The 13,981-nt window shown below is 39.7% G+C and overlaps 1 protein-coding gene across 1 annotated transcript in view; it reads right to left on the reverse strand.

Annotated features, from left to right (window-relative positions):
- Positions 1-5,200: 5,200 nt before the first annotated feature.
- Positions 5,201-13,981, reverse strand: part of LOC140238719 (phospholipid scramblase 1-like) — a 39,060-nt gene continuing 30,279 nt past the window's right edge. Inside the window, exons 7-9 of the mRNA XM_072318615.1 lie at positions 12,523-12,625; positions 11,293-11,351; positions 5,201-5,302 (exon numbers count right to left, since the gene is read on the reverse strand). Coding sequence (XP_072174716.1) covers positions 5,201-5,302; positions 11,293-11,351; positions 12,523-12,625 — 264 coding nt within the window. The remainder of the gene's footprint in view (positions 5,303-11,292; positions 11,352-12,522; positions 12,626-13,981) is intronic.

Here is a 13,981-nt window from a genome sequence, read left to right on the forward strand (position 1 = left end):
AAACTTAGATGCTCATCATATATTGGAGTCAAGGAGACGCAAGCATGATTTATACTAGTTTTTCCGTTTTGAAATGTCTGTAAAATACACTCCTAAGCCGAAAGTACGCTCCACACGAAGTCAACAGTGGCGTGATAAGAGCTCTCTGATTGGACAGTGCTTGCATTCAGCGCTCGAACTACACGCGTGCCAAGAAACCGCAAGTGGCATGAAACCGTTATGTAGCAGCGTAATGACGTAATGCAAGCGCTGAATGCAAGCGCTGTCCAATGAGAGAGCTTACTCTTGAGATTACACGGTTTCAAGCTGATCAGCACTGACATCGATGTATATTTTACTGGTTCCTGACCGCATTAAACAACAAATTGTCAAGATATTTACATGGATACAAAGATTAGGAGATGGACTACCAAATAAAGCATTTTCATTGAGACGCAAGGTGAATTTGATATTTTTTTGATGAGTTGAACGTGTACTGCACGAATTACTTTTTTCATCATTTTTCAAGCTCAAATTACGCTATGATATTTTTCATTTACAATAATTTGAGTAACATGTGACGATAGATTACATATTTTCCTTGAATTTGATACCAAATTTGTGAACATAAGGTGTATTTTTGTTGCCGAAAGCCCAAGGACAAAATCCCCTTACGCAGCTTATTACGTATGCAAGCCTAGAGCGGTCTTGCATACGAGTTGAATAAATACGAGCGAATTATCGGGTGCTGCGGACTGACTGTAGATAACTACCCTATAATGGGTAGCAAAGTCAAGGCTTTCTCTGGGACTCTGTCCACAGCACAAACAAGCACTACAAGATGAATTAAACTTGTTCACTGAAACAAACTTCTTGTAGACATCAACTCTTACTGATGTCAGACCCTGGCATTGTCAGAGTTTTATTTGTTTTGTTTTTGGTTTGTTGTTGTTGCTGTTTGTGTGTGTGTGTGTGTGTGTGTGCGCGTGCGTGTGCATGTGTGCGTGTATGTTTTGCTGATGCTGATATAGCTGATGAGTGATGCTAAATGTAGCTTCTAAATTTGGAAGTGCACAATTGCCCTAAATTTAAACTCAGACTTGCAGTGGGGCATGGTGGAAATTAACCCCGTCACGGGGCGCTTTAACTTTGTTGGGGTCGCTGGTGCGGTTAGGTGGAAATCAACATGTGGGCGTCATAATCAAAATAGGTTAATTAAAGTTTACTGCAGGTATTTGCATGGAGTAGAATAGTCAGACTATGCATATGCACATCTTACTATACACAGCCCAGTCGTAATATTAGTAATAACTGCGTTTGGTCGGGCTAATGCATATAGGTGAGCCTATCTATGTATTATCACGTTGCAGTTGGATACAAATTGTAATACAGCTCTAACGTTAGCTACTGTTTTTGTGAACTTGTACACTCTCGCCAGCTACTCAGTGTGTGGCGGTTCATGGGATATCACCTTGGCATACGGTGAATCAGGTACCGATGATATAGGGCCGTAAAGTGCACAATTGTTTAACGTTTTAATAGTAGAAGGCTCTGCAGGCTTTAACATGGTGAATAACAAACACAAACACTATAGTGTGGGACTAGACAGTGTCGATCGGGGGTTGGTACACAGGCACAGGGCGCTCGGAGAGAGGGCCTACATTTCCACTTACTTGAGGATTTGGAGGACGAAAATCACATACACAGCTCGGAATAAACTGAAACAAAATGAGAAACTAAATGACTAGCAATTACGAAAGCTACATAGGAGGCTATAGTCGTCTACGTACCTCTATTACTCATAGCTGCACCTCGGCACTGGACATTTCTGGGACGTGACCCCCCCCCCCCCCCCCCCCCCCCCCATCGATCGATTGATCGTTCGTTTACTGGTGATCGTTGATACACGTCCGGAATTTCCCGTCCCGCTGCAGCTTGCGATTACACACACGCCAACTCCCCCCCCCCCCCCCCCATTTCCTCTCACCCCATGACCCTGTACTTACCAGTATAATATACTGGTAGGTATAACATATTATAATATATCATAATAGGTTTAGGGCATTACCCCCTAGGCAATACTACCCCAGTCCCTTCCCCCGACCCTAACCCGGCCAAAACTGTAACCCTAAACCTATAATCACAGTAATCAGAAATTTAGCCGGGGAAAACTATATGACAGGTACCTTTAATACTCTGATGCGCAGAGATTTGACTTCGAACGGTTGGGGTGATCTGATTTGGCAATTCCATGCAAGGAAAAGCCCCCCCCCCCCCCTCAACAACAACAACAACAACAACAACACCTACACCTACACCTACACCTACACCTACACCTACACCTAAAAGGAGAACGGGAGGAGAAGGGTGAACGTACCGAACGGTAGGCTGAACTTTCAGGTGAGTGCGATCAAGTCTAGGGTGCAAAATAGTTATGTCTGCTTAGCAGTAGATAGAATAGTATTGCTTCAAAGTATACCTACAATAATCTAAAATGTGCGCATGCTTGCCAAGATAACCAGATTGTAAAATTGAGAACAAACTATAGAATTACCATTCTGATATATTAGAATTAAAGACATCAATTATTTTTTCGGGGAAAAAAAAAAAACTTTCTCTCTGTTTACGATTTCTTATCATATAAAATACATTTATCTTATAAGGTACCGTGATTTGATAATGATAAATTTACACATGATATGTATAATGAATATAAAATGTTTTTAAAAATAAATGAAGTTAATTACACACGCACAAACACACACATGCAGTATAGAAAATATAGTGTTGCCCATGTATCATAAGAAAATAATATTGATTGTATAGGCCTTGGGTAACTCATAATATAGGTCATAGTATAACAACATGTTAATAGGCCTATGTGCAAGACTACCGGGATGTTGCCTCATTCCGATTTGCGACCGGTTTGTAATTTTTTTTTTTTTCAAGAAGTGGGTGATAATCATAATGGCGAATCCAATTTATTTTTTTAATTAAGTACCCACCAGGGCCACCACACATAATTATGCATTATATAATGTATATTCATAAGCATGAATTACCTATTACAATTACACACACAGACACGCAAAAACATTAAAGAAATAATTTAGGCCCTATATACATAATAAGTAAATTCAGTGTGTTATTCGTGAACTTAACTTTATAGACATAACAAATTAGCTGCAATACCTTTAATACTCTGCACACTCGTTTTTGCCCCCATAGTTCATCGAAATTCGAGGATTGTGGAAGGTCGAAACTCCAGATCAGGAACAGTGCTGGCATCAGGTATACTAGATCACGTACGCTATATTACAGCCCGGGTATAGGCACAAGTCATCCGTGTGTAGTCCTTTCAACTACTGAATAAAGTATAGCAGGCTTACTGTAGGCCCTATATACGTCTTAATCATTCAAACCCACTCTGCTTTATTTTCATACACAGATTTGCATGTAACGTAAACCTTAGTGGTTTCAGCTACTGTATTTCCTGCATACCAGGCGATCTTTTTATGACGTCGACACACTGTAAGGCCTAAACCGGACTAGTCAGAAATGCCACGTGGAACGTTGATTACACATTGATTACCACTACGGAAATTATCTTAAGATGAGATTGTTTATAGATAGGAGTCACGGGTCACGTACAGTCATTGTTATACCAGTTGCTCCTTTGTCATCGTTTTAAGAAAATTCTTATGACGTATGATATAATTAGATCATAAAAGTTCAAAGCTCATAAAAGTTATTATGATATGCATGCACTTGAACATTGTTTCTCTCAAGCAAAAACAATTCCATGGAATTTCAGTACTTGAGAGAATGTGTCTAAATCGGATCAACGTGTTCGTCGATTGAGCAGAAGACGGTGAGTATAATAAGGGGGAAAACAGACTACTTTGTGTTCATCTGGAGAGCAAACTGTGATGTTAAATGACTAAATCACTATCACGACCATCTATACCTCCATTCAACAAAACCAATGCAGGCCGACAACGAAATGTGTACCCATCCATGGCATAATCACTAAACATTCTCGTCCAAATGTGATGTTCAAACATGCATACATGCCTATAACAATAATGTCTTATTTACCCAGGGTAGCCTCTTCAGTGTTGCCACTGCTCTACCAGAGGGCCCTACAGTAATAAATGACAAAACCATTTTTATGAAAACAATAACAATAACAATACTAACTGTACTCTTATTACGACTATGCTGACGGGCAAGAATTTCCATATACCAGTACATGTAATATGAGCCTACACGTTTAAAAATGCTTGAATAGAAATTAATTACTCTCTACTGATATTGTCTGAAATCCTTTATTCCCAGTGTGACTTTTGAGCAGAAAATATACCAATGATGTGTCAAAGAGTTCGTGGGAGAATGACCAATGTTAGGAAAAGTAGAATATGTCTTGACGCAGATTAGTCAGAGGAGAGTTTCATCTTGTCAACAGTTTCTGTGTGAGATGTGCATTTGTATCAAACTTCAATTAATACTGAAGTTAAGAGAGGTGCAATCTGAAGTTTGCTTTTTATGTGTTTGTTGTAGTGTATTGATATAGGGCGTGACACACACTTTGTGGCTTTTGCGTACCCTAATAGAACACCGGCAGAAAGGCTTCCTTTTTATACTCAATCCGTATAGAAAACTCGGCTTGAATTGTCCATTGTCCACTCAAGTCTTTTGCGCTAACTATAATCCTCGACCATCATGGAAGTAGGCCTAACACTGCACGGTGTCCAAGTTCCTTTCAACGACAAGGTAAAAGGTCTATCAGCAGGTGTATTGAAACTGTCTTCACTGTCGTTTTCAGAAAGAGAATCACTGGGAGGGGTTAATTATTTCTTCTATTGATACATCATTGGCATACACTTGATCCAGACAATAAAGGGCTGGTCTTCACCAGTATTTTGTTGTTGTTGTTTTCACCACATCACCCTTCAGAATGTGATTGTACTGTTTGAACCGTCCTCTCTAGATTTTAGAGAAAGCGGCTGGAAAGAAAAGACTAAGCTACTCCAACTGTTTGACACTGTCCTTTTTAGATTATAGATAAAAAATTAGAGAAGACTAGGCCACATGAAGATCATTCATGTGGAACACCAAGAGTCAATAAAAGAGATGCAACCCCCGGATGGTCGGGCGGAATTCTCCCTGGTGGTCGCCATGAGAGGACGTGCGGTTCAAGCACAGCAAGAGCTCTGTGGGTTCAAGCCCCCTGCGCAAAGACCCCAAGCATCGCGCCCACAACCCGCTCAGGAGCAACATACAGCATCCACACGCCCAGCAGCAACATTGCGAATCCATATCCCTGCCCAGCAACACCACACACACACCGCCAACAACAAAATCACTCCCATCCACATCCCCCCCACACGCCACAACCACCAGCAGCAGCACAATACCAACGCAACATTGTCATATTTTCATATCCAAAACCCCCGCTCCGCAACCACACGCCCAACTAGGCCTACCACACAACACACATACATACCACCAGCAGCAGCAAAATGCTAATGTCATATTGATCCTTTCGGATATTCACAATTCCAAATTTTCAGGGTGCACTAAAATGTTGAAAAATGCTACCAACACCCCCTCCGATCCACAACCACACAACACACATACCACCACATCCTCCCCACACACACCACAACCACCACCAGCAGTACCATGCCAACGCAACATTGCCATTCCATATCCTTGCCCACCAACAACACCAAGGCCCAACTACCACAAAACACACATACCACCACATCCTCCCCCCACACACACACCACAACCACCACCAGAAGTGCAATGCCAACGTAGCATTGCCATTCCATATCCTTGCCCACCAACACCCCTGCTCCGCAACCACACGCCCAACTAGGCCTACCACACAACACACATACCACTACCACCAGCAGCAAAATGCCAACGCGCACCATTAACAATGTCATACCAATTCTTTCGGATATTCACAATTCCAAATTTTCCAACTACCACACAACACATTCACAATTCCAAATTTTCCAACTGCCACACAACACACACACCAGTAGCACAGTGCCAACGCAATATTGCAATACCATAATATGGCAATGAAGGAAAGAAAGAAGGAGAGAAATGGAAATGAATGAAGGAAAGAACCAGATTCGGATTCATTACCCTCTAAAAGGGTGCTTTGATTTCCAATTTCATCAAAGAGATATGACGGAAACTCAGATACTGGTGTCATTTTGGCAGCCATTTTTGGCTATCTTGAATATCTCAAAACTTTGCAGCATGAAAGAGTTGCAGATTCAGGTTCAGCACCCTATCGAATGGTTTTTCAATATTTAATCGTTTATAAGGAAATTATGGTAATATATAGGAATTTCAGTTTTTGGCCGCCATTTCGGCAGCCATTTTGAATATCCAAAAATACTCAAGGTTGGAAGACTTGCATCATCTGGATTCGGAATCAGCACCCTCGAAACAAGTTGAATCCTTCATTTTTTTTTTTTTTTTTAACTTACTGGAGTACTGGAGTTTCCATTTTTGGCGGCCATTTTGACAGCTATTTTTGATATCTCAAAATCTTCAAGGTTGCAAGAGTTGCGTCTTCTGGATCCAGATTCAGCACCCTCGAAATAAATAGAGTAAAACCATGCACTTTATAACCTTGGGTTGGTGATAAAACAAGGCTCAGGCTCTGGCACCCAGACTAATAGATAAATCTTGGGATAGGTAATTCAGACTAGAGGATCCTGAATTGGGATAGGCATGTATGGACCTACGTAGCTCCATGGGATAGGAAAGTGTCCCCATCCTTAAAATCCCGTGCCATAACTTCCTTCTCTCTCACTCCCATTTAATGGACACCCACGAACGGGTACAAATATGCGAAATCACTTCAAGTTCAAGTTCCAGTTTAGGAAACTGATCCTAACTAACCCTCACACCTCTGTTTTCACTCCTTGTTTGGGCAAGTAAATGAAAGCAAAAGCGTCATGACAGTCCGGTAGCAATCTGGCTGAAACAGAAGATTTATTATTAATAATGCACTATACTGAAAACAAAATCGCTATGTAGGGACACGGATAGAAAAACAATCACTTTGACAGGAACACAGCACAACCAGAATACGAACAGGTACATTAAATATAACTTTGTCTTGTATTCGCCGCATTGTGGTTTACGTTGTACTCGAGACGAAAACAAAAATCTGTTTAGAGGCCTATGGTATCAAGGAAGCCAGAAATATAACGGCAACCCGCTGCTTTCGAAAAGGACTATCAAAAATGAGTGCGAGGTTCAAGTTGAGAAATGCGGAAGCCAAAGAATAATGCCTGCCCTCGTCTCAAGCAAACAACTCCTAATAGTTCATAATATTCTGTTTAGGGTGAACGCCTAACCAAACAAACCTTTGTACCCAAGGGGCATGAAGCGTTCTTTTTTTCGGGGGGGGGGGGGGAGGGGAATCATTGATCAAAGCTACCGTCCCTACAAAGAATTAATTAGTTAAATAAATGAATAAAATAATAGATATAGAATTGCAGAAATAAATAGATAAATAAATAAAATTAGTACATAAATATTTGAAACGTGGAATCAATAAAGGCATACATGAAAATAAATAAATCATACAAATCAAAAAAAAAATTGTCGTTAAAACAATCATTACAGCTTTTGTTGAGGACTGGAATACGTTGTATCTTTTATACATCAATAATTGCACGCACGCATTTTGGGGAAAGAGGACTATACGTACGGACTATGATACACTTTGTACAGTCAAGAAAGGCGCCCTCAACTTTCGAGTGAGTAAAGTTGCCCCAAAACGTTTTATCTACTATTTCAAACTTCGGAAGTGCTGTGATCGACAATGTTGCAAGTATTACTTTGACGTTTGTTCCTGAGTGTCATTGCCCACAATGACATGGACTGTTGAATGTTTTAAGCGTTTACTGTGAAATTATGATTGTATGCTATATCCTTAAATCAGTTTCGCACAGCTTTGTGACACTTATTGTAATAATTTATCACAATACCCCTATCACCTTCCACAGTGAGGCACACGTATTTACAATTGTCTTATGTTCCTCCACCAATATCTAAACCTGTCAATTCATACAAGAATTAATCGATGAATTATAACTATATTCCAGATAAACGAAGATGCTTCTACACTATTAATGATAATAACCATAACAATAATAGAAGAAAAAGTGTTTACTATAGACTAATAAGAATGGTGATAGTAATCATTATCATAATCATCATCGTAATCATCATCATAATCATCATCATAATAAGAGTGTTAACAGTGTACAGCAATGCATTCTCAAATATATCTCGTCTGCATGGTTCAGTCGTCTGTTTAGGATTAGTTTCCAGGGTAAACTGTATATGGTTCCTGCGTAAGATTCCACAGTATATACTGTCTGTACTGTCTGTATCGCATAACTGCTCATCAGTTTTGCATTTTGTTGTTGTTGTTGTTGTTTTCAGAACTAAACAAGATTTCGTCGTAACGAAAAAACACAGAGTCATCACATAACAAACCAGTAAGAAGTACTTGTGATTATTACAATATACTGAAGGGGAAAACTGTGCTGTAGAAATCCATTACCCATTACTATCGTTTAATTATCAACGAAACTGTTGCAATCCGGATTCATAGACAGCTGCTCAACAACAACAGCAACAGCAACAAACACCATAACATGAGAAGAGTTGCAAAATTATTACAAACATATTATTCATGAAAATTGCTCATAATCATATGACCGATGACTATGCCATTGCGAGAACTTAGTCATCCCTAGTGAATGGAAAGATAAGTTGCATTATCACACCTGTTGATTATTTTTGAGTTGTTTGCTTGCTTTTTGTGTGTTTCTTTCGTTTGTGCTTTTCATAAGTGAAAGCGAAATATGCTTAGATCGTTAATTTAGATTTGACGATAATAAAACCAAAAGCGCAAATGAGAACATGAGCAAGTATTAATAACGGGTGCACGTCACGAGACCGATCCCCACGAGTCATACAGCCCACGAGTCATACAGCTCACAAGTCATACAACCCATGAGTTACTGGGTATACAGCTCACGAGTCATACAGCCCAGTAGTTCGACACTAAGCTAACAAGGCCCACGAGACCGACACATTAAGCCCCGTGTTGCATCTGTCGAACTCGTGGGCTGTTTTTACCTAGTGTCGAACTCATGGGATGTATGACTCATGGACCTGTTTTCAATGTCGATCTCGTAGGATGATTACGTGTTGATGGGTGTTAGAAAATCTTATATCCTGCCTACTGTGTATATTCCTGCCAAATGATAGTGTACGTACCATTGTGCAGCACTTCATGGCATTAAATACTTACAAGATAATAACTACAACATCCATGTTTGTTTGTTTTGTTTTTTTTTTTTTTGGTGTAAAACGATATCACGGCTTGATACTTAGTACAAGTCTCTTGAATACAATTTGATTATCCAAGTTGAAGTTGATCACTTGTTTGCATGAATTATGTTCCAATACAAGGTAAATGGAAGACAAATTGTTTGAAGGCAAATAAAAAGGAGTCTTACGATACTTAAGATTCTCACTAAAAAGACTGGTATTTAAAGCTACAGATCACACATGCAATTCTTCCACTATAACTTCAATCAATCAGCATAGTAGGTCCTACTTCAACTTGGTATGGACACTTTTCAACAACGCTCAACGACAATTCGAATATCGGATACATTTGTTTTTAGTAGCTACATTCACAAAGTGCATGACACTAAACATCGCCATTACATCATTATAACCACTTGTCTAACTTTCTTGACTTTTGAAGTAACTTAGTCACTATTATTCTTCCCTTGCGGACTATGTCTTATCATACGTGACAATAGAAATAATATATGTGTACAAAATATTTGGTATTCTTTAAATGAGTCGAATAAAGACCAACAATGAAAGACATGTGTCACAATCATATCCTATTCTGAACTATGCATATAAAACAATCATGTTTTTTATAATACGATTATGATGCACACTATATATAAAGTACCTCCCTCACATGGAGCACGAATAATCCCTGATTATTTTTACCTTGTATCAGCAAGTCAGCCTGGTAGTACTACAATCAGCCATTGATAGAGTTTGAGGGAGAGATTACTACTATGTGATAATCCAACATTCGTAGTACTGTGACAGAGAACCGAGGTGTCACGTTAAACGGTCATAAGCGAATATAGACCATAATGACACATTGGATGAAATGTAGATGACATAATGTAATGACGCAAGCATAATATTCCAACGTCAGTGCGCGAAGACGTGGCCAATTTGAGTCACCATAGTTATTGATTATTGTTTTGTTGCTCCTCAAAAAACATGAAGTCCTGCAAAGGAGAGAGATGACAAAGCGGGTAAATAACTGTGCAATTGGAATGTTGAAATAATTTTGTTTTCTCACACTGTGCAGCTGCTATAGGAACATGGATCTGAAATAATAACAAAAAAATTATGCGTGCACCAAAATGTAAGTTGCCAAAGAGTGACAATATAAGTGCCTCGAACTATGTAACACTTTCAACAACAACAAAATATGAAATTGAAGATATATGTCTCAGAGACAGGGAATAACAAAAACACAAAAAAACAAAGATAACAACGAAACTGTGGATGCAAACATAAAAAAAAAGATATTTTACACTTCAGTTTTCACGATCTCTTTCGTCGTTTATCACTTCGCGTTCTTTGTCTTTGTAGTGTTTTTTTTTTTCTCACATTGTTCTCTAATCGTGTTTCATTCTGGGAATGTATTGTCTATTCTGCTATTGCCGTGTTACCCTCATTAACTGATAGTTATAGTTCCACAAAATCTTATATACTTGTTTGTTTGTTTATTTTAAGATAGGCGCGTAATCACGTAAATCGCCTCATCGTGAAACGAAATAAATATTTGCAATTGATTTCGTCATCATTCATTTTATAAAAGAGCGATCGTCTATGATATTATGATGAAAGGAAGAAGTTTCTGTACATTCGGGGTCGATCTTAAAGACATGTTGATATAATTGTATTATATTTTCCATCAAAGGAGAAACATAATGCCCTTTTCATGTGCCATGCGTCACGTCTTGAAAAGGGAATAACGATGAAGCTTTTACATTCTCTTTTCGCTCAAAATGGGAAAAATGATAACATGAATAGAAGCAATTGAGCGAGGGGAGATGAAACATAAAGCTTTGTATATCATAGTATATTCCACATATACATACAAGCTCTTCCCTCTCCATCCCCACCCCACCATGGAGAAAAAAAAGAACTCACGATAAGGAATACAGCTGCCAGGAGGGTTGCCTTGACGTTAACGTGGAGGTCAGCGGGGACTACAGGGAAATCAAAATAATAGAAACACGTACTATGATGCAGGAATGCAAAAAGGTACAGCAGAACACTAATACAAGGACAAAAAAAATGAAAACGTATGGCTCCTGTGCTGAGACGATTATTACAAATCATTTACACTGCCAGCTGCTTCTTCAAGTTCTTCCAAAATTTCTTCTTCGTCTTCTTCTTCTTCTTTACAATACTTTTCTATTCCTACCGTTTTCAATAGTTTGGATACTACGATTGCTGAAGATGAAATTGCACGGTGTTCATCTCGTTCTGTCATGACGATATTACCACTACTGCGATGATCATTTCATTATTTTCACCATTATAATAATCATTATTATTTCAGTAGTAGTAGTAGTAGTAGTACCAGCTGCAGCAGCAGTAGTAGCAGTAGTCGTAATAGTAGTAGTAGTAGAATGGTAGTAGTACACTGCAAAAAGTCCGGTGTTAAATAGTGAACACCGAGCTGGTGTTAAATTTTCGGTGCTCATTTATGGTGTTAAATTAACACCTCCGGGTGTCATTTCCAAATATCAAACTGTTTTTTGAAGAGTTTCTTAGTAACTGCACTTCTTGTTGATTTTTAATTCAAACAAGACGATCAAGAATTTTACATTAAGATACTAGATTTTTGAAAAAATGTGAAAATAAATTTACACCACAGTAACACCAGCTGGTGTGGTTTCTTATTGAAGCTGGACGGGTGTTACACCAACAAATATCAAATCAACACCATGTGGTGTCATTTTTTAATTAACACCAGTACAGTGTCAAAATAACACCAGGTACAGTGTCAAATTAACACCACGAAGTGTCAGGTGAACACTTTTCAACACCATCACAGTGCATTTTCTACACCTGTGGGTGTGGTCCTCTATTGAAGTTTGACCGATGTTAGATTTAACACCCATGGTGTTAAATCTAACACCGATGTTTTTACAGTGTATCATTATCACCGTTCACTATTATCTTTATTAGTGGTAATGTCATATAACGAGGTTGACAGTCGCATCGTGCACCTATTGGAAATTTAACACCGCACCTCCAGTTTGTGAGGCCAGGGGCTTAACGGGATATCCGTAATTTTTATCAGTCATATCTTCTTTTAGTTAAACCAGGGAGGTGAGTCTCACCTCCCTGGTTAAACATTCAGGCACTCACATGTTACCCCAAAGTTGTCTGCATCGGTGAAGGAGGCCTTGAAACATCCGGGCCATTGCTTGGATACCTTACCGACTTGCGTCGCCTTGTCCGCAGTGAGAACCTGAACACGACAACAGAATAAACATGATGCCAAACATGATGCAAGGTAGAATGCAATCTTATTTGCATAAACATTTCTATCACTCAGAAGTGTTAGTAACGATCCTGAAGAGGACCCTACCATTACCATCATGCTAGCATTGGTACACACCTACTTTATCCCATTTCATTTTAATCCAGTTTATTTCATTCATCATATATAAAATGCACAGAAATACCAAGACATATATAACTACAAACATAAAGAACATATTGCTAATAATATGTTAAATAAATGAATTACTATCATATGTGAGGAGGAACACCATACGTGACACGTCTGGTCCATGGACGCACGCACTGATATATAGCACTCAAACCCATCATCTACAGTCAGACCATTAAGTTATGTTACTCCCGCACGCACTGCGCACGGGGCTGCTTCGTGCGGCTGCGTGCGGTTTCGCACGGGTGCGTGCGGCTCCGTGCCATTTCATACGGCCTCGTGCGGGTGCGTGCGCTTCTGTACGCCCCCGTGCGACCTCGTGCGCCTCCGTGCGGCTGCGTGCCAGTCAGTGCGCCTCCGTGCGGCTGCGTGCCACCGTCGAGTGCGGACCATCTGGCACGCTACCGTGCGAGGTGTTGGCACGGTACCGTGCGTGGTGCTGGCACGCTACCGTGCGAGTCCGTGCGAATCTAGCATCCTGCTAGTCCCGACACGGGACTCTTATCTTTTTTTCACTCTCTCATACGCCCTCATTGGCGGTATACGAAGGCAGTCTAGGCAGTGGACTAGCATCCTGCGTGCGAATCCATTGGAGGCCGTGCGTGCATGCATTGTAAATAATAATATCCCCTTTGTAAGTGTGTGCTCATGACTATGTGTGCGCCTGCGTGTCCATGTCTGTGGATCCGTGTCCATGCCTGTGTGCCTGAAAGCGATCGCGAGAAGACGATACGATGTACACACTGTACAATGTTCAATGAAAGCCCTTACAAGTCTGTGCAACTGCGTATTACATGTAAACACTCATGCCTGTCCAAAAATGGACGATTTTCTACATTGCAGAGATCACTTGCAATCTTTCTAAGAATATGGAGTACCATCACCGTGTGTACATGTATCTCTCCTTGCAAAGAAATTAGAAAAATTGTGTGGTTGTATGTGTGTCTTTATCACTCGATAACTTGAACAGTGTAGAAATAATCATGGCAATAATGACAATTAACAACAACAGAGAAAAGCTATTGTATAATTACATCAAGGGAACCATTTGTTGATGATGATGATGATGATGTTGATGATCACTCAAAAGGTAATAATAAATGTACATTGTAGATGTTCCATATTGTTACATTATCAGTATGGTGTATTAGT

Source organism: Diadema setosum, chromosome 15, assembly GCF_964275005.1.
Source record: "Diadema setosum chromosome 15, eeDiaSeto1, whole genome shotgun sequence".
NCBI lineage: Eukaryota > Metazoa > Echinodermata > Echinoidea > Diadematoida > Diadematidae > Diadema > Diadema setosum.